The 27,508-nt window shown below is 35.8% G+C and overlaps 2 protein-coding genes across 8 annotated transcripts in view; one reads left to right on the top strand and one right to left on the bottom strand.

The window, feature by feature from the left end:
* Nucleotides 1-863: 863 nt before the first annotated feature.
* On the bottom strand, nt 864-24,602 carry LOC127875255 (protein pellino-like). 2 transcript variants are annotated; one of them, XR_008047340.1, is made up of 10 exons: nt 24,462-24,602; nt 18,016-18,126; nt 17,374-17,605; nt 10,227-10,424; nt 8,860-9,045; nt 6,797-6,895; nt 5,332-5,550; nt 4,841-4,956; nt 2,152-4,332; nt 864-1,749 (listed from the first exon to the last, which is right to left on the bottom strand). XR_008047340.1 is itself a non-coding variant. In XM_052420178.1 (9 exons), exons 1-9 carry the CDS (start codon nt 24,494-24,496, stop codon nt 4,209-4,211), a joined length of 1,320 nt encoding a protein of 439 aa, XP_052276138.1. In that variant the 5' UTR covers nt 24,497-24,602; the 3' UTR covers nt 864-4,208. The 2 variants fall into 2 exon arrangements, 1 of the variants encoding a protein (XP_052276138.1); XM_052420178.1 differs by having other exon boundaries at nt 864-4,332.
* Nucleotides 24,603-26,715: 2,113 nt separating this feature from the next.
* LOC127875248 (thyroid receptor-interacting protein 11-like) overlaps nt 26,716-27,508 on the top strand; it is a 95,875-nt gene continuing 95,082 nt past the window's right edge. For all 6 annotated transcript variants that reach the window (XM_052420156.1, XM_052420153.1, XM_052420155.1 and 3 more), the window contains exon 1: nt 26,716-26,975. In XM_052420156.1, coding sequence (XP_052276116.1) covers nt 26,882-26,975 — 94 coding nt within the window. In that variant the 5' untranslated portion in view covers nt 26,716-26,881. The remainder of the gene's footprint in view (nt 26,976-27,508) is intronic.

The raw sequence follows: 27,508 nt of genomic DNA, 5'->3' as shown, positions 1-27,508 counted from the left end.
AATCATCTCCCTTTAAAGCTTATTACTTCCCTTGGATTTTGTCCAATCCAACCAGGGGGGGGGGGGTCTGTAGACAGCCAAAATGACCAAGTCAGACATCACTGGCAACAAAGGCCTGTGGTTTATCAAAGAGATCATAGCCAGAGTCCATCATGTACCTATAGACATAAGTCCAGAGGTATGTAATGAACCCACTATTCACATAATTAGTACAGTAAAGAAATGATAATTATATCATAAAAAAACTTTGACAAATCATTCAGTTGAGTTATAAATAATCCAAATAAAAAATCTGTACAGTAACTGTGAAAAGTTAAATTCTTGGTACAGAAATATATAATATGAGATTTATAATTATATAAATTACTTCCCTTGGAAATAATTGTCTCTAACAAAACTCTATTTTTAGTTGCAAATAATTAAAAGCCACTGTCTATTTTTAGTAGCAAATAATTTAAAGTCACTACCATGACTGTAGATTCACCACTCAATGTGCAGCTCCATGAGATACACATGCATGCCAACAATCAAGTTGCTATGTTCAATATTGAATAATTATCTCCCTTTAAAGCTTATTACTTTACCTTTGATAAGTATTTTTGACCTTAGACCTTGAAGGATGACCTTGACCTTGATCTTTTACCACGATTTGTTTGTCAGAAACACAATGCCGCCTACTGCACCGCTTTGATTGATTAAACAAAAATATATACGTTGGCAGGTCAGATAATTATGTCCATTTAAACCTAATTACTTCCCTTGGATTTGTTTTTTCGACCCTAGACCTTGAAAGGTGATGTTCACCTTGAAATTTTAGCACTCAAAATGTTCAGCTCCATGAGATACATATGCATGCCATTTTACCTTGAGAGTCAAGGTCATTCAAAGGTCAAGGTAAAATTTAACTTGCCAGGTACAGTTCCCTCATGATAGCATGAAAGTATTTGAAGTTTGAAAGCAATAGCCTTGATACTTTAGAAGTAAAGTGGATCTAAACACAAAATAACCATATATTCAATGTAACTAAGTCAAAAACGGCCATAATTCCGTAAAAATGACAACCAGAGTTATGCAACTTGTCCTTTACTGTCCCCTTATGATAGTTTGCGAGTGTTCCAAGTATGAAAGCAATCTCTATAATACTTTAGGGGTAAAGTGGACCAAACACAAAACTTAACCAAATTTTCAATTTTCTAAGTATAAAGGGCCCATCACTCCGTCAAAATGCCAGCCAGAGTTACATAACTTTGCATGCACAGTCCCCTTATGATAGTTAGTAAGTGTTGCAAGTATGAAAGCAATAGCTTTGATACTTTAGGAACAAGAGGGACATGATGGCCCTGAATCGCTCACCTGATTTCATCAAGATAAACATTACCAAATTTCATAAAGATTAGATGAAAACTGTGACCTCTATTGTCTACACAAGGTTTTTCTATTATTTAAACTAGTGACCCAGTTTTTGACCCCAGGTGACCCAAATACAATCCCAACCCACATTCTGATCAAATTTTATAAAAATTGGATGAAAACTGTGACCTCTATTGTCTACACAAGTTTTTTTTTATTATTTGACCTAGTGACCTAGTTTTTTACCCCAGATGACCCAAATACAATCCCAACCCAGATTTCATCAAGATAAATATTCTGACCAAATTTCATAAAGATTGGTTGAAAACTGTGACCTCTATTGTCTATAAAAGGTTTTTCTATTATTTGACCTAGTGACCTAGTTTTTGACCTAGTGACCTAGTATTTGACCCCAGATGACCGCAATACAATCCCAACCCAGATTTCATCAAGATAAACATTCTGACCATATGTCATAAAGATTGGATGAAAACTATGACCTCTACTGCCTACACAAACAACTTGTAACAATCCAAACCCAGATTTCATCAAGATAAACATTCTGACCAAATTTCATACAGATTGGATGAAAACTGCGACCTCTATTGTCTACACAAGGTTTTTCTATTATTTGACCTAGTTTTTGACCTAGTGACCTAGTTTTTGACCCCAGATGACCCAAATACAATCCCAACCCAGATTTTATCAAGATAAACATTCTGACCAAATTTCGTAAAGATTGGATGAAAACTGTGACCTCTACTGTCTACACAAGGTATTTCTACTTTTTGACCTAGTGACCTAGTTTTTGACCCCAGATGACCCAAAAACAATCCAAACCCAGATTTCATCAAGATAAACATTCTGACCAAATTTAATAAAGATTGCATGAAAACTGTGACCTCTACTGTATACACTAGGTTTTTCTATTATTTGACCTAGTTTTTGACCTAGTGACCTAGTTTTTGACCCCAGATGACCCAAATACAATCCCAACCTAGATTTCATCAAGATAAACATTCTGACCAAATTTCATACAGACTGGATGAAAACTTCGACCTCTATTGTCTATACAAGGATTTTCTATTATTTGACCTATTATGTGACCTAGTTTTTGACCTAGCGACCTAGCTTTTGACCCCAGATAACCCAAAAGCAATCCCAAACCCAGATTTCATCAAGATAAACCTTCTGACCAAATTTCATAAAGATTGGATGAAAACTGTGACCTCTACTGTCTACACAATCAAATTGTTGACGGACACACAGACATACACACATACGGACGCCGGACATCACACGGTCACGTAAGCTCACCATGTCACTTCGTGACAGGTGAGCTAATTAAGTGGACCTAAACACAAAACTTAACCAAATTTTCAATTTTCATAGTATAAAAAGGGCACATAATTCTGTCAAAATGTCAGCCAGAGTTACATAACTTTGCCTGCAAAGTCCCCATATGATAGTTAGTAAGTGTTGCAAGTATGAAAGCAATAGCTTTGATACTTAAGGAATAAAATGGACCTAAACACAAAACTTAACCAAAATTTTTCAATTTTCTAAGTATTAAAAGGGCACATAATTCTGTCAAAATGCACGCCAGAGTTATCTAACTTTGCCTGCCCAGTACCTTCATGATAGTAAGTAAGTGTACCAAGTTTGAATGCAATAGCATTGATACTTTATGAGAAAAAAAGGACCTAAACGCAAAACTTAACCGGACGCCGAAGCCAAGGTGATTTACAAAAGCTCATAATTAAAAAAAAAAAAAAATGAGCTAAAAATATGATTAATAGCATGAGCTCTCTTAGAAAGAACTAAATCTCAGATCAAGTCTCAACTTTAGCGTTACATTGTTATAGTTGTGGAGTCTGAATAAGTCATAATAACTAAATAATTGAGACTTTTTCTGAACAAACTGGGCTTAATAAATTTGCGTAGTGTCGTCCCAGATTAGCCTGTACAATCTTCATCAGGGACAACACTTTCCACTGTTAAAGAAATGTTCATTTGAATGAACTTTCTATTAAAGAAAAATCTCATTTAGGCCGAGAGTTCTGTCCCTTATCAGCTGCACAGGCTTATCTGGGATGACATTTTGCAAACATGCATTAAGCCCAGTTTTCTTAGAACAAGCTAAAATGACCTATCACGTTTATTTAAGGGAACATAAAAATCACATTTGTTCAAAACATTGAGCATTTTCATTAACCACCAGGGTACGAATGATATGACAATTATGAAACTATCCATTCAATACTGGACTAATAAATCCACTATAATTAACATGGATTGATGAAAGGATTATTAACAGTATTATAAATGAGTCACGCTCTGCGAAAAGTGGGTTTAATGCATGTGCATTTTCTGCTTTTATGATCTTTTTTGTTTAAACGAAGTCTCTTAGCAAAATCTTGTTCAGACAGTCCCTGATTAGCCTGTGTGGACTGCACAGAATAATCTCGAATGACACTTTACATACATGCATTAAGCCTAATTTTTCCAGATTAACCAAAGCTAGAGTAACATGCAGGATCCAATTGTAAGTAACTTCAAACATTATTTAATTAACTATGGTTAACGACTAAAAACAATTTTTTTCTTTCGTTTCTAGAATGACCTTTCCTATGAAGGCTAACTATGTAAGAACAAATTTATATTAAGTGAATATTTAGAAAAGCTATAATTCAAGGAGGATTTAAAAATTGACGTGTTATCAAAATAAACAATTGTTATCACAAACATTGGTATTTTTGTTAACAACAGCGTCTCTGGGTTTCCAAAACGACACTTGTCTGGTCTGTCATCTGAAAACCCGATTCCCTCACAAATTTGGTCGGTGGATCAGGAAAAGCTTAGTCGGTATAGTCCTGGAATATCAGCTTCACAAAGCTGGGCTCTTCAATAGGCGTGGCACAGAATGGACAGACTGGATGGAAACCCTGGCAACCATGGGGCACTGCAACCTGGGACCAGTATCTAAATGGAAGAATAAGAATACATGCTTAATGCTTGTGCATACATTGTGGTCCCCTATTAGCCAGTGCAGCCCCCCCCCCCCCCCCCACACACACAAGCTAATCTAAGAGACACTTTCTGCTTTATAGAATTTATTGTTTAAAGAGTTTCTATTTAAGGAAAATATAGTACAGCTGAAAGTGTCTTCCCTGACTAGCCTGTGCCGACTACACAGCCTACTATGGGACCACAATATATGCACATGAATTTAACTCTTTCAGTGCTGGAACCAAATTTTGAAGGCCTTTGCAAACAGTTTGGATCCAGATGAGACGCCACAAAATGTGGCGTCTCATCAGGCTCCAATATGTTTGCTATTCTGATAGTATTCTTTGAAAAAAAATAGAAGAAAATGCTAATTTTAGAAATTCTGCAGACGACATTTTAGCAGACGACAAATTTCCCAGCATGCAAAGGGTTAGCCTAGTTTTCCTAGACTGAGACTCATCTTATCCCAGTTTGCCCATACCTGACTGTTTTCTCAGAGGCCATGTGTCCACAGGTACTGAAGCAGTAGTTTGGGTGCTCCGTGTCCAGGTACAGACTCAGCTCTGCACCCATCTTCAGCTTGATGAACGGGCTCACCTGTGGCACAGAGATTAGGGGAGGGATCATAGGAGTTAGATAGAAAGAAGGTGTGCCTGTTTTACTGAATTATCTATTTTTTAATTGATGATAAGAGTAATCTATATTTTCAATAAAGGCTGATAAATAAGAAATTGTGTTCCTAGAAATTTATTTTTGAAAATGAAGAATTTATTCTGCAAGTCTTTGTTTGACTGAGAATATGATTTTTCAATAAACATTCCAAAAGAAAAGCGTTTTTCATGAACTAATACATTCTAATCCCAATCACAAGTTATTACATACTTTCCTACTTAAAAAACAATCAAGACTTTTAAAATAGAAAAACATTTAAGGGCCGCAAACAGTTTCTTCATTAAGCGTTTCACAACTCACTGTCAGGCATAAGGGACATGTCCGATCGTCGTTATTATTTGCCTGCTGGCCCCACTGGTGTTGGCCATGCACGTGACCACACTTGGTGTACACGAAGGGCTGCTTGTCATTGATCCCAAGGGTCCCCTTTCTGGGTAGCACCAGGGTCATAAGGCCCACAGGACACTGGGGTCGACCGGCATTGATGTCATCAACCATTGTCTCGAACTCACGCTCACTCTGAAGAAGATAAACTATGCCTGTATATTACAATTCAATCTCCAATTAAAGCTCACTCTGACGAAGATAAACTATGCCTGTATATCACAGTTCAATCTCCAATTAAAGCTCACTCTGAAGAAGGTAAACTATGCCTGTAAACTACAGTTCAATCTCCAATTAAAGCTCACTCTGAAGAAGATAAACTATGCCTGTATATTACAGTTCAATCTCCAATTAAAGCTCACTGTGAAGAAGGTAAACTATGCCTGTATATTACAGTTCAATCTCCAATTAAAGCTCACTCTGAAGAAGATAAACTATGCTTGTATATTACAATTTGATGCCCATTATATCCATCATATGTAAACTTTAATATGTAATAGGTAAACTAAGCTTGTATATTAAAATTCAAAGCCCAAGATATGCAGCATATGAAAACTATATTAACTTAAACAGAAAAATTGCTTTGCTCAAAAATTGCATACTGTAATGCGAATTCAACAAAACAAATACCATGACACTCTTGCCTTCATATCATTTTTATTAGTCCAAATGTATCCTTCGGATTTTCAAAAAGGAAAACCAACGACCACATAAGGTTAGACACTGATATTCACTGGGTTAGTCAAGGGCTTCAAATAAACAAATCTAGAACCATAAGTTTTCATTTGACAACATCTCTTTACTCAATAAATATGAAATAAATGAAATATCCTTTTGTAGAAATGACTATTATGTAAATTTGACATAAGAAAATTGTGCGCAAGATTTTTTAATCTTGCATGGGTTAAAAATTATCAGGAAACCATAAGATATAAGGCATTACATCCAAATTAAAAAAAAACAAACAAGAGGGCTATGATGGCCCTTAAGCACTCACATTAGTTCAGGGACACCAATTGTTGTAGACTTGTCCAGGTTATCTAGTTTTTGACAACACTTGACAAAGATTTATACATGGCCTTCATATTGTTAAGATAAACATTATGAACAAGTTTCATCAAAACTGAGCCATAAATTTGGCCCTTGAGTGGAAACACATTTTTTTACATTTGACCTGGTGACCTTGTTTTTAGAAGCATCTGAAGACAGATTCAAACCTGGCCATGATATTGTAAACATTCTGACCAAGTGCTATCAAGTCTGAGTAATACATGCGGACTGCACAGGCTAATCTTAGATGACACTAAGCACACATGCATTAAGTCCTTTTGTCCCTGAGAAAGGCTCAAGTATTAGTTGTTATGCCCATAAAGATGCCTACTGGAGATGAGGACAGTCCAGCTGCCGATCTCCATATCAACGTAGCACCACAGAGGTCTATCAGGGTCCCGTCTACCAACACATTGTTCTCCTCCACTATCTGAAAACAACAATGTATGAGCTGCGTTCTGGCAAACTGGGCATAAAGCATCGGTGTAAAGTGTTGTCTCAGAATAGCATGTGCAGTTTGCACAGGCTAAAATCCGAGACGACACTTTTTGCATGAACTTTTTTGTTTAGAAGAGACTAAACAAAAAATTCTATACGAGTGTTAAGTGTTGTTCTTGATTAGACTGAGCAGACTGAAAAGGCTAATCTGGCATGACATTTAAGGCACATGCATTAAGCCCAGTTTTCTCACAGTTATTACTGTAACTCTAGCACATACAGGTGGGATCTTTAAATGATATATGGAGAGGGAATTATGCAATACCAATCTTCTCAGGGATGTACCAAATAATATTCACACCAGCTCAAACCAAAGTTATATTTCAAAGTATAAGGTCAATGTAAGTTCTCTTGAATAAACGTAAGTACTAAAATCTGATTTTAAATGTAAGAAATCATGAAATACATGTGCAACAACACCATATCAACATTTCACATACAATTTTTATTCATAAGCATATTAGAAATTGAATGTATTCAAAATACAGTGTTAAGTGTAAACTTTAAATGCACATGATTTGTACAAGCAATACAAATTGCAAGTACAAAAATACAACATAATGCATCAATCACAATCAACTGCATGTGCTGTTTTTTAATATTATTTCAACTGATGTGTCTTCCAACATTTGCAAATAAAAACTTACAGGAATATTAATTGCATAACATGATATATTGATACTTTATATGAGCACACTTTCCTTACTGTAGCTTGCATTTAATTATGTAACATTTGCTAATAATGCATACTAAATCCCAGTCATATCAAATGATCATTGCATTATCTATATTTTTAACTTACAATGTTGTTACATTTAGGAAGCTGTTATTGCCATTTTTCAGTCTGAATTGATATTTAATGCACATATTCCCATACAAATAAAACAAAAAGGCATGACCCCATGGAACGTAACAGTTCGTATAAACTTTTGGTACATTTTAAGAACAATTTCAACACTTATCAACTAATTGAATTAAATTTAAATATTCAACTAAATGACAATTAATCCATAACAAAACCACAACCCTAAATTAATGGAGTTTGACATTTGTTGTATTCATTGGCCAGCATCAAGTCGTGAAACAAAGTGTAAGAAGTGTAAGTTTAATAATATTTTTGTTGTCACAAAAGCAGACCAGTATGTTTCAAGAATATCTTGCCACAGATGTCAAAGAAACAAATACAGCTGTTGTAAAGTATTTATGACTCTTGAAGATTTGAACTGTAATGCACTTGTGCCTCACAATGGGTCAATGGGTCCTTAGGCCTATATTCACAAAGCATCTTATAAGGCAAAACAATTCTTGAAATTCATTAAATGCTTTAATTTTTTATGCAGAAAATTTTGGATGTCACAAAGTAATTTAATCTTTGATTTTCACTGTTTAAGTACATATACATGTCATGTCACTATTCCCAGTAAGAGCCAACTGAAAATGTCCACGATCAAAAAGCCAAAATCTACACTATAAATAAATGTGAGCTTTGGTCTGAAAAATCAGGCTAAATGCATGTGCGTAAAGTGTCATCCCAGATTAGCCTCTGCTGTCCGCACAGGCTTTATAGGGACAACACTTTCCATCTATACTGGATTTTTCATATGAAGAGACTTCCTTTAAACAAAAAATACCATAAAAACAGAAAGTGTCGCCCCAGATTAACTAGTACAGGCTAATATGGGATGACATTTACGCACATGCATAAAGCCACATTTTATCAGAGCAAGACTCATATCTGTGTCACAGACAAACACACTGTACCTGATTGCTCTTGTGATATCTGTGTCACAGACAAACACACTGTACCTGATTGCTCTTGTGATATCTGTGTCACAGACAAACACACTGTACCTGATTGCTCTTGTGATATCTGTGTCACAGACAAACACACTGTACCTGATTGCTCTTGTGCGGGGTAGAGCGGGACTCCCTAAGGGCGTACACAGTGCCCCCCACGGATACCTCTCGCCAGACACCTGCAGTCGTGGAATGTGAAAAGGAGCCCGGGGGCTTCATAAGGAACACACCGTTGGTGGTCAGTCCGTCAATTTCCTCACCAGAGTACCACTTCACTGCTTTCTCCTGGAAATAGCACAGTCACTGTAGCACAATCTTATCCCTTTACCACTTGGATATGCATTTAACACGTTTCTAGTCCCTAAGAAAAGCAAGTTTAATTTAAGACCTTTCTTACTAGATTCAAGTTTTAAAGGCTTCATTTCCATCCCTTAGATACTAAGAAGCAGCAAACAGCATAAAGCCTGAACTGACTGTGAGTTTCTTTAAGGCTTTTCTGGTTTTATGCTGTTTGTATTATCCTTTTAACTTTGCTTCTGAGCGAGAAAGTCTAAATAACAATTTAGGGGGGAGAATACACCAAGAGTTACTTTGTCTGTTTTGACAAATATGCATTAAACATTTTTTTTGTATAAAACCAACTAGAATACCAAAAAAATGTATAGGTCCAGGGGAGGAAGAAACTAATTGTAAAGCAATTTTAAGATTTAAAAGGAGGACATGTGTATTCATATATGAGAAATAAGATTTGAGCAATTGCTGACTTTCAATAATATGTATCATACATGTATATAACAATAGAATGCTAATTTCAATGAAATTGAAAAGTATATACTTGTCAATGAAGGATTAAACTGACTAATTTTTGGCATATAGTTGCAGTACCATATGAAAGAATTATTTAATGCAAACTTTCGGACATATAACAGAAAGTTAGATTGGATGGATTTCTGTTGACTGAATCAATCAATGTACTTGACACAGAGTTTCGGTAAAACAGTTTAAACAGGTATATAATCTTTACATTGGAAAAAAAATCTTAAAAATATAGGAACTTTGGTGAAGATCAGAGTCAAACTGAAGAGTAAATACAGTTACTGAATTCATGGGCAATAACTCGTAACTTCCATCCCAAATATCCAGACATTATAATTTGAGCCTCACTCTGAGAAAACGGGGCTTAATGCATAAGGTTAACATATCATACCAGATTAGCCTGTGCAGTCTGCACAGGCTAATCAGGGACAACACTTTCCACCTAGACAGGACATTCTTTCACAATAATTTCCTTTAAAAAAAATCATACGATCAGAAAGCATCTACCCTGATAAGCCTGTGCTGACTGCGAAGACAATTCTAGGACCACACTTTATGCATATTCATTAAGCCCCATTATTCCAAGTGAGGTTCATTTATATGAAGTTTCATACTGAAATTTTCCCAGATATGAGCTTCTGAATGATTACCCCTAGGAAGATATTTCTTGCAGAGTCGAAGCCCGCAGCGTATATTCTTGCTGTGTATGGTGGGTTACGCTCTACCAAAATCCTGCAGGCAAACCGTGAGATTGTGGACTGGGCCACACTGTCGCTGGCTTGTCGCTGGTTTCCGGGCACCGTATCCATGACAACAAAGTCTATCTGGTCTTCCGACGATCGACCAATCTGAAATGGTAAGCAAGCTTGACATTGGCGTTTTTGCCCATTTTTTGGTGGTTTTTAACCCATTACCGTTTCCATACAAATTTTGATATGTTTGTATTCCCTTAAAAAATCTTATTCAATTAAAGGCCTTTCTTACTAGATTCAAGTTTTAAAGACTTCATTTCCAACCCTTAGATACTGATGAGCAGCAAACAACATAAAACCATAACAGCTAGTGGGTATTTTCTGGTTTTATGCTGGTTGCAAAAGCCATATTCACTTTAGTTCTGAGCGGGAAAGGGTTACAAAGGATATTCTTTATAGATATCTATTTTTGATATATACTGGTACACCTAAAAAAGGTAACTAGTTCAGGTCGTAAAATTAATAAAGCCCAAGTGACTATTGCAATTATTACAGTGTTCAACAGTAACAGGAGTCCGGTAGTTCAAGACTCCTTGATATGACTCGGTCTCTTTGTTTTTGTGTCAAGGGAGTCCATCCATCATCTTCTAAATCAACTTACAATTATATAAAATCCCTCAGCTTATTTATTTGTTTCAAGAGATCAGAATGTCAAAACTTAAGTGCATCCTTAAAAAATTCCACTATTTAGATCAATAATTTCAGTGATTTATAGCAGTTTGTTTGATTTGTTTTACCTACTGCACTTATCTGCATTTGCATCATAACACACAACTGTAAATGTTTGGTTGAATTCTCAAATTAGCATAACTAGTTTCATAATCTGAAAAACATTTCTGAATTTTAATTTTAATGCGACGCTAAAAAAATTCTGGCTTCATATAAACAGCCCTCATGCATTTCGTGTTGATCCTTTGTCCAATAAAAGTGTTCTTTGAAATAGTATGAAGAATATATACAAAGCAATGAAATATTTAGGGCTGTTACATTCTTATAATGTGATTCATTAACTATGACACTAACAAAAAGAATCCTTCAATAATGGTATTCTCTGCATGTATTACAGGCTATATGGCCTGATGGCTGATGCAGATACCTTATTCTAAAACAGACAAGTAGGACAAGAGCGTAAAATGGACAAAAAAGAGCAAACTGTGATCCCTTATTTAAGTACACAAGAGAGCTAAGATGGCCTTAGATTGCTAAATTGTGTAATGGGGCTGAGCAATCATGAAAAATCTTTGTAAAGGACCACAATACTAGTATGTATGTCAAATATCAAAGCTGTGTGCTTCAGGGTTTCAGAGAGGCTTCTTTAAGTTACTATTCTATGGAATTCAACATAAAACATGGCACCCTCACACCCAGGAGTAGGCTAATTTTGACAGCAGGGACATGATTTAACAAAGAAGAGGATTATTGAATGATATTACCTGACAAACATTACACCTCTTGGCCTTGTTGTTTTAAAGGAAAAGTTTAAACAAATTATTTCACCATACAATTCCATATACATGTACATTATGAGACCAGTAGGACCTGTTTGAACAGAGGGACATGATTTCAACAATCTTTGAAGACTACAAACTTAGTAGAGGATTACCATATGATCTTACATGTCGAAAACCAAACTTCTTGGCCTTGAGATTTCATAGAGGAAGACTTTTTATTTTTCACTATACATACATATTATAATAACACATAGAACAGGGCCAGTTTTTAACCCGTCTGCATAATTTGAACAAACTTCAAAGGTGATCCCAAAAAATGATCATCATCAGGCTCATGATTACCCCCAGGCATCACAATCATCAGAAGTATCATCATTAGCTTAACACAAGCATTAACTCATTTATGCCTAGCGTCTAGAAAAAAGGCCTTGGCAAACAGCGTAGACCCTGATGAGACGCTGCATAATGCGGTGTCTCATCAGGGTCTGTGCTGTTTGCTTAAAGGAATTTCTGTAAGAAATATTTTAAATATCGAAATAAGTATACTAGAAATCCCTAATTTTGGAAATAAATTGATCCAATTTAGAAGGATGGGAGAGTCCACTAGGCATAAAAGGGTTAATCAGACCGGTGTTTACAGCAAGCCTTTTACAATTGTGATTTTTAAGCACTAAACTGAAAATATGTATTCTATATATTCTGGGATTTTTACATACAACAATCCTTCATAGGGTGTCTTTTTCAAAAAAGAAATATCAGATCTCTACAAGGGGCTTTAAATTTGCAAGGTTGATAATATTCAATTCAACATTGACATGTTAATTTCATAAATGAACCAGTAAATTAATTCATTGATCATTTCACATTTTACCGGTACATGTACATTGGTGATGTTGCATGCATAAAGTAAAACCATAACGTATAATTGATCATGTAATTATGGCTCAGTCTGCAGTCAGAACATCTAAATGTAAACGTATTATGTGCAATTAGAGAGCAGAGTTGTCAATGTATGCATAGCACACCAACATTAATTACAATAACAATCTAAAGTACACTGCATTGTGTCACATGCACTTCAAACATTACTGGTATATCAGATCGTAGTGAAATGTCAAGTTAATGAGGCAATTACTATTGTCAAGTATACACACAAAGCACTCTCATAGTATTGTAAGTGAGCATATTGTGGTATTGAGACCAACGACAGAAGGGTTTATCCCAGTTTAACAATGCCCAAAAGACACCAGTCAAAATATTCAGCTCAAAATATAAACAATTCCTCAGCTTTTAAATTTAGAGACCAAACATTTTACAGAAATTTCTGTAGTTATTTAAACAAAATGAAAAATGGTATCATTCATAAGTGATTTTTAAAGGGCTTTATTAAGCCCAATTTCAGCACCGTTACCCTGCTCAAATGTATATATTTTTACCCAATAATTCACATCTCAATGTTAGATTTATTTGGGAAAAATTGACTAAATAATTGAATTGACTAAGTTAGAGGAGTTTTGGTATATGTTCCAGCTCATTTAATCAAAGCAAATTTTAGTTTAATATGATTAAGTGTTCTAGCAAAGTATTTGAATTTATTTTGTTTGTACATGACACATTGACCTATTCAAGGGGTGACCAGATAAATATCCCTCATCAGGAAGTGGCAAGGTAAATGAGGCCAGTGTTGTCTTGATACTCACCACAAACAGTAAGTGGTGTATTCATACCACTACAAAACATGATGACACAGCATTATGTCAAAACAACTTTACTTACCAAAGGTTTCCACCGATAAAACTGCTGCGACTGCAATCTGATTTAGTAGAATCCACAATGCCATGTTAATCTACTCATGACATATACATGTAAGAAGTACTCATGCTTTTCATAACAGTTAATGTTAGCCAGCTTTTCTCTGATTTTATCATTATATAATATATTTCCTTGATCAAAGATGAAAATTATAGAACAAAGACATAACCATTAATGTATTAATATAAATTCTTTTATAATATTCAACAGATCTGTTAGTAAATTTCAATGTTCATCACCCATTGCTAAACAGTGGACTGAACTGTCCTAGCCCATGCTAAAAAAAAGAAACAATCTAGGAACAAACTTCATTCAACAGTAGTTTGTTAACAACTCAACTCAACTGAATACCAGTAATGTACACGTGACGCATTGCATTTTATAACAAATAATATTCAGGGGCATTAAATAACGGTCGCCCGCTCGCACTGGTGACCGTATTTTAGCCTCAGGCGAATGGAATCTCCAAAATACTCGCCCGACCGGGCGACCGCATAAATAGATCAGCCAGTGCTTTGATTAGGTAACAGGTGCTAGTCTGGTTGTCATTTTAATAGACTGTGCGGTCGTTTTATAGCAATAGAAATGCTGCACTATATGCTGGAACTGTAACCAGTCTGCAGTGTGCATGAATTAATGTTTATCGGGACACCGTTTACATTCCCGCATTATGTCGTCGTCAAAACAAATCGACATTCGTAACTTTTTAGGAGCAAATAATTGAAAGGATAATAAAGATAGTGATACATCAAAATCTGACCAAATCAACAAACGAAAGCTAGAACAAAGGAATAATGAGCAATTAAAAAGAAAACGTCAGGTATACGTTTCAAACTGGATAGTTTTATTGAAAATAAGTGACAATTTTGACTTACTGAATTTAATAAAATGTAAGACTGGTATATTTATTAGGCACATTACTGAAAGACTGACACCTTGCATGAATGATTATAGGACAACGGGTGAATAAAAGGTGAAAATGTTTATTTACACAAGTCAACACATGGTTATTGTTAACAGACATAATTAGAATAGCTTGTCAAGTAAACAATTGTATTGTTTTTAACACAAATATGAATAATACATATTTGCCGTGAAAAATGCAGGGTGACCACAAAATCACTATGGGCGACCTGCTTTTACAAGTTAGTGGCCCTGCAGGGCAAGTAGCTTTTAGCAAAATTTTACACCCCTGATATTGCAGTATCTAAATTTAAATAAATACGATGGATACAATTATCTATGGTTCTCTCAGCATTTTTTAGTGTTTTTTACAATACAGCAATGAGTTGAAGTGATGCAAAGAATATGAGGACTATTTTTCTGAAGTTAAACATAAATGCATGCGTATATAGGTTAGAAACTCCTCCTGAAACATATTATTATAAGCAAACATTTAGCTAAAGCGCTCTAAAAAGATACTTTAGTGGCAACTGGATAACTTAAATACAAGGTAGTTGCCGGGACAGAGTTTATCAGATTCTGCATGCAAACTAAAAACTATTTTCTAAGCCTTAAGAACAAAACTTTAAATATTCCAGCACAAATCATGTACACAAATATAATTCCACCTTCATCCTATGCAGGACTATGCCACTTTTAAAAAAAAGTTGAGGAAACAAAACACTGTTCAGTGTTCATTGTTATTAATAATTTACAGATAATTCTCCTACAATTAGAACAGTGTTTATAAAGATATCATACCTATGCATAAGGCTTCACATTGTTTAGTTATCTCACATTCTAAACTTTAAACAAGAGTTCCGCGGTCGGAGATGACCGCATTGAAGCCGGATTTTTGATTTAAATGACAGGAAAGTACCTTTCGTGTTTTTGTCAATGCAATACTTAAATTACTGAAATATTGTTCAAAGGTCAAAATGAAATGTAAGTACTTTTCAAGGCATGAGCAAAGTTTGAGATTCTAGGTCCAAGCATACCAAAGTTACAACAATTTTAACATTTTAACATTTAAGTTCACAGTGACCTTGACCTTCAAATGAATGACATTGAAATGAATGACCTTGAAATGACCAGTGGTCATCTAAGTGTGCTTGCAAACCTTTACGTCAAGTTTGAGATTCTAGGTCCAAGCATACCAAAGTTATAACAATTTTAACATTTTAACATTGAAGGTCACAGTGACCTTGACCTTCAAATGAATGACATTGAAATGACCAGTGGTCATCTTCTAGTACTGGCCAATCTTTATTTCAAGTTTGAAGACTCTAGGTACAAGCATACCAAAGTTATAACATGAAATAAGAACTTTAACATTTTTACATTCAAGGTCACAGTGACCTTGACCTTCAAATGAATGACCTTGAAATGTCCAGTGGTTACTTACTAGTTCTGGCCAACCTTCATGTCAAGTTTCAAGACTCTAGGTCCAAGCATACCAAAGTTATAACAACTTTAACATTTTTACATTCAAGGTCACAGTGACCTTGACCTTCAAATGAATGACCTTGAAATGTCCAGTGGTTACTTACTAGTTCTGGCCAACCTTCATGTCAAGTTTCAAGACTCTAGGTCCAAGCATACCAAAGTTATAACAACTTTAACATTTTTATATTGAAGGTCACAGTGACCTTCACCTTCAAATGAATGACCTTGAAATGACCAGTGGTCATCTGTTAATCCTGGCCAACCTTCATGTCAAGTTTGAAGACTCTAGGTCCAAGCATACCAAAGTTATACCATGAAATAAGAACTTTAACATTTTTACATTCAAGGTCACAGTGACCTTGACCTTCAAATGACCAGTGGTTACTAACTAGTTATGGCCAACCTTCATGTCAAGTTTCAAGACTCTAGGTCCAAGCATACCAAAGTTATAAGAACTTTAACATTTTTTATATTGAAGGTCACAGTGACCTTGACCTTCAAATGAATGACCTTGAAATGACCAGTGGTCATCTGTTAATCCTGGCCAACCTTCATGTCAAGTTTGAAGACTCTAGGTCCAAGCATACCAAAGTTATACCATGAAATAAGAACTTTAACATTTTCGAGCACGCCGCCACCCCGCCCGCCCGACAACATCAATCTATAAGCCGAGATTTTTTCGAAAAAAATCCGGCTAAAAACCTGTACTTAATGTTTTGTGAAGATTTAATTGATTTTCATGTATTTAAATTTAAGGAATTCAAATCTATGCTTTTTTTGAGACTTTGCACAACTTCCATTTTTCCATGACATAACTCTTAAATGCCAGAAACAATTTTTATTTAAAGAAAACAGTTAATTCCTAATTTGCTATACATTCATGGAAGCAAATGTTTCTTTCATTTTTCATAGTTTTATAACAGAGTAATACCTCCAACAACAACAATATCAAAATTATAAGGACTGCAATTACTACCTGAACAACTATCGATTAAATTTAAACCATCATCATTATGAAGTCATGACCACTATTATCATGAAAAACATCATTTGTTTTCTGTTCATTATCATGCACCATACCAAAAATTGAAGTAACTGCAAGACATTATTAAACATTTAAAAAAAAATGGGGGAAGGAGATGAGTTCACTGATGGTTTGAGTGAATTTCACCTGGAACATGTTTGTATCTGGGGTTTACAATAAGGGGTTACATCATTTTCGATTTTCCGACCGAAGATTGTGCATCATACATATTTGAAAACATGTCCACATTTTTTATGTCATTGTTCTCAATCCAAAGGGGTGTGGCCCTGTTCAAAAAAAGGTAAAAAAACACACTGGTATCTTAACATATGATCTGCTTTATGGACAGCAAAGTGGACACAGCTCTTACCTGGAACATGTCTGTATCAGGATCCTCCTTGTATTCCACGATCACAGCCTGGTTTCTAGACAGTGTATAGGACACTGAGTGCTGGTGACTATCTTGTACAGCCTTTGACGAATGGGGATTTTTCACTATGTGTTTTCTAAATGGTTTGACACCATTTGATTTTTGCCTCTTGTATAAAACATATTTGCTTTTCCTGCGACCCTTGTTTCCTTGTGGTAAATGCCCATTGTAGCTAAAAAAAATATTTTTTTATAAGCTTTGCTTGAATAAAAAGGGAAAAATATGCTCACATATTGAAGTAAAGAATATTGCATTTTAAATTTGCATGCAAATTTATAACAGACCAGTTTAATTCGACTTGATACATGTAATATAAAGCTCATCATCATAAACATACATATGCAATATCAGCATGTGCTTCAATTACATACAAAACATACAATCATTTCAAAGAAACATCAATTTGAAAAAAGAATCTAATTCAACATGTTATTGTGAGAATGTCAAATGGATTAGGTTAATACATAATGATAAATGACCACATTATGTCAAATTATATCATTATAACATCATTATATTTATTTATCATAGTAACCATCACCATTTGGAGGCACTGATATGTAAACTTAATCATGACTGTACCCAAGTATAACAATTTCCCCGTATGACACAGTTTGCTGAGCAGACATTGGTGATAGGTAGTCTTGGTTGCCAACACTTGGAACTGTGGAAATAGCTCCACCTGGTTGTAGCCTGAAAATGTACATTGCAATCAAAGCAAGAGCACCGCATAACGGGTGCCACGCTCGGCTGCGAAAGCTTGTCAGAATTTTTTTTTTGTTAAGAGGTCACAGTGACCTTGACCTTTGACCCAGTGACCCAAAATGGGTGTGGCGTGTAGAACTCATCAAGGTGCATCTACATATGAAGTTTTAAAGTTGTAGGTGGAAGCACTTTGATTTTAGAGCCTATGTTAAAGTTTGATATTAGAGGTCACAGTGACCTTGGCCTTTGACGTTGTGACCCAAAAATGGGTGTGGCGTGTAGAACTCATCAAGGTGCATCTACATATTTAGTTTCAAAGTTGTAGGTGGAAGCACTTTGATTTTAGAGCCAATGTTAAGGTTTTAGCACGATGCCTACGGCGGACGAGCTGGCTATGACAATAGCTCGGGTTTTCTCCGAAAACAGCCTCGCTAATAAAATTAATAACAAAGAAGGAAACAGGTGTGCTATATTTTAATCTGTAGTTTTTAGATGGTCGCTTTAGCGACCGTCTAATGTGCTTGATGTAAAATTCAGGTCGATACGGCCTGGGTATGATTAGCCCAATTCCCGCTTACACTACGCGCGAAGAAAGAGTTGTATAATTTATGCAAGAGGTTTGAGTTCTCCAATTATGTTTATTCACAAATGGAAACATTATATTAATATCGTGTTAAATGCAATAGTTTCGAATGGTGTTTTATAGAAAAGAATAAAGAAAACAATGATCGTATTGCACGTGTCGCGGAGGAGATTGTTTATGAATGATTAAAATAGTCCACTTTCTGCTGCGTCTGCGTGACGTAGTATTTTCGCTCATCTCATTCATAAATCTGAGGCTGGCGATAAACAAAGGGGAGTCCGGGTGAGAATTACGCACTAGTATAAGGTTACGCTTGTTTATATTCACAGGTCTCAATTAATAACATGTTGACCATGAGTTCAACAATTATTACCGGGATACGATAGACAACATAAAAATGATTCATTATCGCTGAAACTGTTAAACAACATTTAAATATAACAAGAATATTCTCTAAAAAATGTAGTCTTGCTGTTTTGAAATAAGGTTTGGAATTTTGGCTTCTAAATAACTTAATTAAAAACAAAAGTTTAATTATAGTGTTTTTTACTTTTAGTCGCATATTTACCGCATTATAATGTGTGTTATAATAGGCAAACCATACATTAGTAAAATTCAATCTGCCTTCGCACATAGAAGGAATGGGTCAATTAGGTGCTGCTTTTCCTTTGCTTACTTCAGTTAGAGGTCAATTCTTTACGTAAAAGCAATCACAAGGCCCCGGCTTCAGAGGAATTGCGGAGCGTTCTTACATAATTAAAGTCGTAGTCGCATGGTATTTGCGTTTAGCGTCCTATTTGGTCACGTGGTTCTTTTTCGCGGGTGTTTTGGCATTCATGATATGAGGCCATTAATAGATGCGCCTGTCGATAAACAAAGGAAAGTTTACGGGCGATAACAACGCAATAGAGTACCCTCTCACATACAACTCAATGACGTAGTACAGGTCGTAAATTGAGAGATTTGGGAAAAAGTTGACGCTTATTTATATTCTCAATTTATAAAACGTTGAACATAAGTTCAACAATAACTTCAGCGATACGATAGACTAAAAAAATCATAATCGCTTAACCCGAATATAACAAATAATTTATAATAATAATACGAATGACCTGTTTCATAACCTCGTTGAAGCTACTACATCGGGTATTTCTGGAAAGCGTTCTTGGTTCTCAACACATAGCGGCGATCTTTTGTATTTACGGATGCTAGCAACGCAATAGTAGAAGCTTAGTAGAAGGGTTAGCTTGTTTATATTCACAGTTCTCAATACATTGACAGTTGGATATGAGTTCATCAATTACTCAGGCATACTATAAGCAACCTCGAAAATGCTTTATAATCGCTAAAACCGAAAACAACTAAATATATTATATTAAATATATTTATAACAATACATGTCTTTTAAAAATGTAGTCGGCGTATACGCCGACTTTGAAATAAAGTTAGCAATTTACTTTTCTAAATAATTGAATACAATTAAACAAAAGTTAAACTATTGTGTTGTGTTTTTCACTTGTAAGCTGCATATTCACCGCATGAAATGTGTGTTAGCATGGTCAAACCACACATTAGTGTGAGTAAATAAAAAAATATACTACGGGAGAGCACTTCATATGTGTCCTCATATGCCTTGTTATGAGTATCTTTCTTCATTATCGAAATATATCGTATGTTTATATTTGATTTAAACGCAGTTTTCTTTCGTCACATTTAAATCACACGTCAATAGCGCCGTCATGCGAAAATGGGTCTTACGCGTTTCGGCAAGCGTTTGTTAAACCCAACATGTGCTCTTGCGCAGTCAGGCCATAGGCGACGCTGTTCGCTTTAAAATCACTCAATATGTTATGTTTCTCCTTACCAGAAGGAGGGATAGCTGAGTGGGATATTTAAATGAAGGGCGCATATGGAATAAGACCCATTTTCGCATGACGAGGGTCATTACAAATCTCATTGCGAATTGAAAATCCCACATTTAAAAACAATGCTTTTTGATACAAAATTGAATACAAAATAGCAAACTTGTTAATAATGGCAGCCTATCGACACATTAAGGAATGATTTCCAGACGTGCTGACCAAGTACGGCAAACATTGTGGTATGATAATTAAACGATTTTCTCTTATCGTGACACTATACTATTTCGCTAATGATTGTTTTCTCATCTTGGAGGCGAAATTGAAATTCTGCGAGATGGATTGTAACGCGTAATTGTAACAGGGCCACAATTTGTGTCGTTTGAGCATACAGAGAGTAGTCCGGAATTTCTTACACTGAACAGTGCTACATCCTTTGAATTGAGCACATACGCAGTGATGTAGCAAAAATTCAGAGGTTGTATCTCGAATCAGCTTATTAAATATTCGAAAATATTCATGCATGTCTGTTGGCGTTATGTTAAAGTCACTAAGATGAAAACTGAAACAGCTTCGCCTAAAAGCGCATTAGTGCTCTATACCTATGTTTATGTTAGCGTTGTTGACACCGTGTGAACTGCTCGGGTAACAAGTAAAGCATAAACAGCAATGTTTATATACTTTTATTCCTCCATATACAAGATACGAAGATTATTGTATATTTTGAATTTGTATATGGTGTCAAAAATCAAAAGTTTTGTACACGGAACTTTCATTATGAATTTATATTCTTGGTGAGATAGTCATTTGATATTAGAAAAAATATTCCTTTAATATGATGGTGACTGCAAATTTTCTTTATATTAAGTTCTCATTACCATTTTCATCATACTTTCTTTGCTTTCAGAACTTCCAAAAAAGCATGCTGTTTTTATTTTGTCTTAGTTATTTCTATGAAATAATAAGGATGATAAAAAGTGCACACAAAACTCGACCCGTGCGCTATGACACACACTTTTTTAAGTTGAATGGCGTGTGTTCATTTCAAACTTGCGATTGATTTTGAAAAATGAATTGCGTGTTAAATTATGCAATAGCGAACATCTTCAGTGCCTTCAGCGCTTTGATTAGTACTTAGAATGGGTTTGTTTAACTGACTGCAGTATATAGAACAAAAATTAACAAAAATCCCCACACAGTGCTTTTCATACATTTTCTTCTAATTTTGGCAGTCCGGCAAGTTATAACTTTAACTTTTGCAAATATCATACTGTTTTAGAATCTATATTTACGGTAAACATGGTTGTACTTTATACAGATTTGTAGCTTTTATATTTGGAGTTCAGTTTTTAAAACTACATCTTGCTTAGGAGGATAAAATTCTGTATACGATATAGAAAAAAAGGGTTTAAAAATGAAAGTAAATAAGGAATTAATTTTAAGTAGCGCGCGGTCATAACGCTTCGAACGTTTGGAGTTTTAAAATATAGGTTGACATGTTCGTACTTTATACCGATTTGTAGCGTTTATATTTGTAGTTCTGTTTTAAAAATTACATCTTGCTAAGAAGAATAGAATTCTGTACAGGGTTCGACACTAAGGCACGTCCGACAGACATTGTCTAGTAAGATCGGTAGTCGGGCTAGTAAAACTGTGGGCTAGCTTGTCCGACAGGTCGTACATAAAAAATCTATACTGATTCATATAACTATAACTAACCGAAAACCTTTTTCTCCTAATGTGTAAAATAACTCTCGTATCCGGTATTTACATCAGAACAAAACTAGCGTATATAAATAAACGCAGAGCATTCACATGATTCATGCGCGCTATTTTTAGACGCGAAGGAGAGCTTCCCGCAGAAATTGCTTGTTTCCATTGGTCAAGTTGTCATGAATATTAATGATTTTCTGCAGTGTCTTAGAACTTTACATCATGTTTTTCGGCGTTAGCTGTATACGCCAGCTTTTCACCTTACGTGACCTTTGTTAGCGTCCAATAGAATTCAAATAAAACTTCCCGCGGCCAATTACAGATGAATACACTTCATTGACTGCATTGGCTGATTTGATAAAACCACTAGAACATTGGAAACATGTCCGCGTCTTTGTAACACTGTTTTACTGCGTGTTCAGCATGAAAAAGTTTTATCTCTAATAAAAAGGCTTAATAGATAAAACAGTTTTACACTCAATCTCGACATCAATACAGTTTGTGCGTGCACCTTTTATTTTCAGAGGATGTTCAGCGCGAGAACGTTGTTCTGATATTTAGTACTGACTTCCATATTCCTGTCAACATGTTATATGTAAAAGTATAAAGAGCAGTGGAAGCGATGCCTCACTTTAATGCATTGCATTTCAACCCGCGAGGTATAATGGGTCAGTTCGCGGTTAGTGTGTTTGAATGTCAGAGTTTATAAACAGGTCAGACCTTATGTGCTGATCGGAGTTCGCGGTCAGTAACATAATAGTTATATAATAAAGACGCTATAGCGTGAACTAGGTGAACTGGAACTTTTTTTACCACCAGAAAGATGTTAAATGAAGATATCCAGCGATATTATTTTATGGCATGTCAATAATAGATTCTTAATGTGTTTTCAACAATACCATGATAAATATTATTTTTAATTAATTAACAAGAATTTTTTCATCATATTTACTAATGTTTTATTGCAGCATATTGAGTAATGTATTAAGTATGAGCGGGATGATTCTCGATACTGTTAAGAATCGAATCAAATACACGTAGCAATGCCCGATAAACCACTCAAAAGGTTTGTTCGAAGAACTCGCGTATACATATTTAAAAATGTACGGAGACTTCGCGTGTGGCCGGTTGACTTTGGCTTTCTGTTTTATATCTATAGGTTTATGACCAGCAATATGTAATAATGTAAAATAAGCCGCGAAAACTCCGCGTAACATCCCGTACTGCGTTTGATGCAGCTAAAAACTGCACAGAAAAAGATATTAGCTATCCTTGATCTCATTCATTTAAATCTTTACCTTCCATAAACTCCAACCACAATCAACGCTGTATATCTTTTTTAAAGATATTTCTTGTTACGACTTCTATCCAAATCGGTATCATCAATGTAAACATTTTGGCGTAGCAGACGAAAGAATGTAATTTAAAGAATGGCTTTGTTCAAAATTGGATTTTCGTCCGACAAATAAGTTAATAAAGAAGAATCCGACGGTAAAACTGACACAGATTATGATGGGAAAAGAGCCTTGGAGCTGTGGTTGCATGGAGCACAGCGGTCAAGGAGGCCAGAATTTGATGACGTTGAATAAATGTCACCTGCTGTACAGACATTATTTGTTTTAACTGGTGATAAACAGTGAAATTGAAACAAACAATTTATGTTGTTAAATAGTTTTATTTTATTTTATAATCTGTGCATCAAAATAACTTTCTTGTGTTCACTAATTATTTACTGATAAAACCTGATTAAACAGTTACGCGACACAATTGTTTTTATTTGCTATGTCATTTATGGTCTAGTAGACATCAGATTCGGGCTAGTACATTTTAAGACGAGCTGGTCCGATGGTCTGGCTGTAAAAAAAGTTAATGTCGAACCCTGCTGTATACGATAGAAAAAAATGGTTTAAAAATGTAAGTAAGTAAGGAATAAAGACGGAAGAAAGTTTTGCGTATATAGCGGACCCTCTTGATATTTCTAAGATAAGTTTGGTTAATGGAAAAAAAGATTAAGTAACATAAATGATTGCAATTACTACATGTTCAAAGAGACTGTTTAAGACTAAGAGCGACCTATCATCATGCTCATGATCGTGATAAAGCTGAGGTCAGAAGCTGAGATCGAGTCTCCAAAATTATTTGTACCAAACTGCTAAAAAAATACCAACCGTTCATTCTTGGTGTCAGGCATGCTCCTTATCATTATACATTTTATTTCAATTGATAAAACAACATTGAATTTTAAGCAACAGATCAATCCAATATTTAACAACAAAAGAGTTATGTTTACTGTGTGTATAGGGGGCGCTTGTTTGACATTAATTGGACGCTTACATTTTGCAAGCATTTCGTCTTGATGTAAGGTGTACAAAGCGGATAGATTGGCGACCGCGAACTTTTCTGTCTGTTTGCAATAGGATTGGTTAAAACCTATTTATTTTAGCTCGATTGCCTGAGGCTTATTTTAAACGCTCTCGATTCTGTTTCCTGGGAATAAAACCAGTACTTGGGCTCGATTGGTCATTGTCGGCTCGGGTACTTCTTACATGTACCGCGGGTACACTTAAGTATACTTACATGTACCCCGGGTACGGTAAATATAATAAGACGTGTCTATGAGAGAGATCTAAAGAACGTGGGGATCAAATTGGTCAAACCCTAGTGCTGCAGTGGCACATTTTTTACGATGCCGAAGTAACCACATGCCGAAATGACTAGATCTAGCAGCTTTCCGTCGTCTATGTTTTCATTTTAAAATAAAATCTTCATTTAGCTTTCTGGAAATATTTGTTGACATAAAATGGAGGCCAAGTTCGGTAAACAGTTAAATTGAACCATTCATTCCAGAGTAATAGTCCTTTGAGAAAGCACTTGTCTGGACTCTTACACGTACCGTTTCTGTCAAAACACCAATTTTTCTGGAAACGTGTTAGAAATAAAATGAGGTCCCGTATCAGTAACCAGTCTATTCGAACCAGGCACTTTTTAGAGTTTTTGCCCGTTGTTTTTTCCCAAATATTTCAATAATCGCTGTTGCCTTTGTCTTATAATACAGTTTTCATAAAATCTTCAGCAATATTTCCGTAAAAATTCATTTTCAGGTCGCCGTGGTGTAATGAATATGCTGTCCGCCGAGAGGTAAAGGGTTCGATTCCCACTGTGGGAGCGTTCTTTAGATCTCCCACAAATACACCAAGTACTGGTTCTAGGCCCAGGATACGGGCTCGAGAGCGTTTCAATAAGCCTGAGACTTTCGATGCAATGGAGCTAAAATAAATAGATTCAAACTAAATGTTTGCTGAAATTAAATAGAGGCAAAGTTAAAAACAAGATGTGTTTGTAAAACACTATGTCCCCTATATTTGACCTTTGACCTTGAAGGATGACCTTGACCTTTCACCACTCAAAATGTGCAGCTCCATCCTGTACAGTTACACCCTCAAAGGCCACACGCTTGCATGTGAAGACGCATCCAAATACCTTGGGGTGGAGCTAACAAAGGACATGTCCTGGAAGCCACATATCCAACAAGTGATCAAGAAAGGCAACAGTTCCCTTGGCTTCCTACGCAGGAACTTACGGATAGGCAACGAAAGGTAAAAAGTGCAGCATACTTTTCCCTCGTTCGCCCCAACCTAGAGTACTGCGGCACTGTGTGGAGCCCATACCATAAGGAGCAGATCCACGACCTGGAGATGGTCCAAAGACGAGCAGCCCGCTATGTGACGAACAGATATCACAATACTAGCAGCGTCACATCAATGCTCGAACACCTACAGTGGGAAACTCTAGAGTCCAGAAGAACCAAAGCCAAGCTGACAATGGTCTACAAGATAACCAACGACCTCGTGGACATACCAGTCTCGAAATACCTTTCCCCTGGCTCAAGCCGGACACGAGCAAACCACACCATCAAGTTCCTGCCATTATCGACATCCACTTCATACTATCGCCACAGCTTTTTTCCAAGTATCATTGCCACCTGGAACAACCTACCAGCCTCCATTGATGAATCCCCTGACTTGGTATCCTTCAAGCGGGGGCTAGCAACAACCAGATTCTGAATAAGTTGTCAGCGCCAGCTACAAAGTAACTCCTAATGACCCCTCGTGGCTGTGCCGGTTGAGGCTCAATCCTCTCAGCGGCCACCGTAGCCGGAGAGGCATGAGGGAGAAGGGCGAAACGTAGCTGGTGTTCTGCTTTACTTTCCTTCTGTCTTTTAACTATCAAGCTCTTCTTACTTTACTGTCCCTCATTCTTTATTCTTACTCTTTCACCACCCGTCGCATAATAATCATGCGTGATTGCAGCGATGTACAATGTAGATGTAGATGTAGTGAAAGGGGAGGGAACCCAGACTACGATTGCGTGTCCTGGACGGCGATTAAGCTTTTGTAGATACCGCAGAATACACGAATAAAGGAAGCACTACAAACAAAATGGCAGCCGCCGTGTTGGCATTCAGCAAAATCAATGTTTTTTGTAAATATTGACTATTAAACTAATGTTTGATTGCTAACAACGGTCTTATTTCTAGATATTTACAACAGCTTATATATTGAAGTCGATTTTGCTTTAAATAAACGCAATGTCCTGGTTAAGCGGCGGATTATCGTCGTTGACAGGTCAGCTGTCAAATCTTACGAAAGATATTCTGACTGAAGGGACGGAGGAAGTTAGTGGTACGTATAGTTTACGTCCATTTAAAACACATTTTTGATTTTTTGCGTATGTATAGTTTATGTCCATTTAAAACAAATTGTTGATTTTTTGTTATGTACCTGTGCTGCATGTCCTTTCACAACATTGTACATGGGGGTCTTTATAAACGCGGATTTTAGCGCAGACTGCAAATTGCAGACTGCGTTATCGGGCCATAAAACACAGACAATATAGACATCGTTGTTTTAAATGCAATTAACAGTATATGTATGAAAGTGGTAAATGTCCAAACAATAAGACTTAAATTATCGCTTTTAATTGCTAAAATGGCAGTATAAATATACACGTATTTAGATTTTTTGTATCAAGATGAAGACATAATAATTTGTTTTGATGGTATTAACATTATTATGTGTGAAATGTATGTATGTATAGTGTATGTATAGTCTCATTTATAAGACGCGCAAAGAATTTAGAGATACTTTTTATATGGGCTAAATTCTTTGGAACGTCTCATCGTTGAAGGACCTTTTTTGTGGTGGAAACCAGAAAG

Source organism: Dreissena polymorpha, chromosome 3 (assembly GCF_020536995.1).
Source record: "Dreissena polymorpha isolate Duluth1 chromosome 3, UMN_Dpol_1.0, whole genome shotgun sequence".
NCBI lineage: Eukaryota > Metazoa > Mollusca > Bivalvia > Myida > Dreissenidae > Dreissena > Dreissena polymorpha.
Note: the sequence above shows the minus strand (reverse complement) of the source record. Positions and strands in the feature narration are given on the sequence as shown.

Bases quoted from the DNA above. Each gene is read 5' to 3' on its own strand.
- LOC127875255 (XM_052420178.1), bottom strand. From the start codon at position 24,496: ATGATAAGGAGCATGCCTGACACCAAGAATGAACG. The intron at 17,606-18,015 runs GTACAGTCATGA...TATTTTTTTTAG, and splicing joins GGGGAAATTGTTATACTTGG to CTACAATGGGCATTTACCAC. The intron at 5,551-6,796 runs GTAGGCATCTTT...TATCTTCTTCAG, and splicing joins CTGGACTGTCCTCATCTCCA to AGTGAGCGTGAGTTCGAGAC.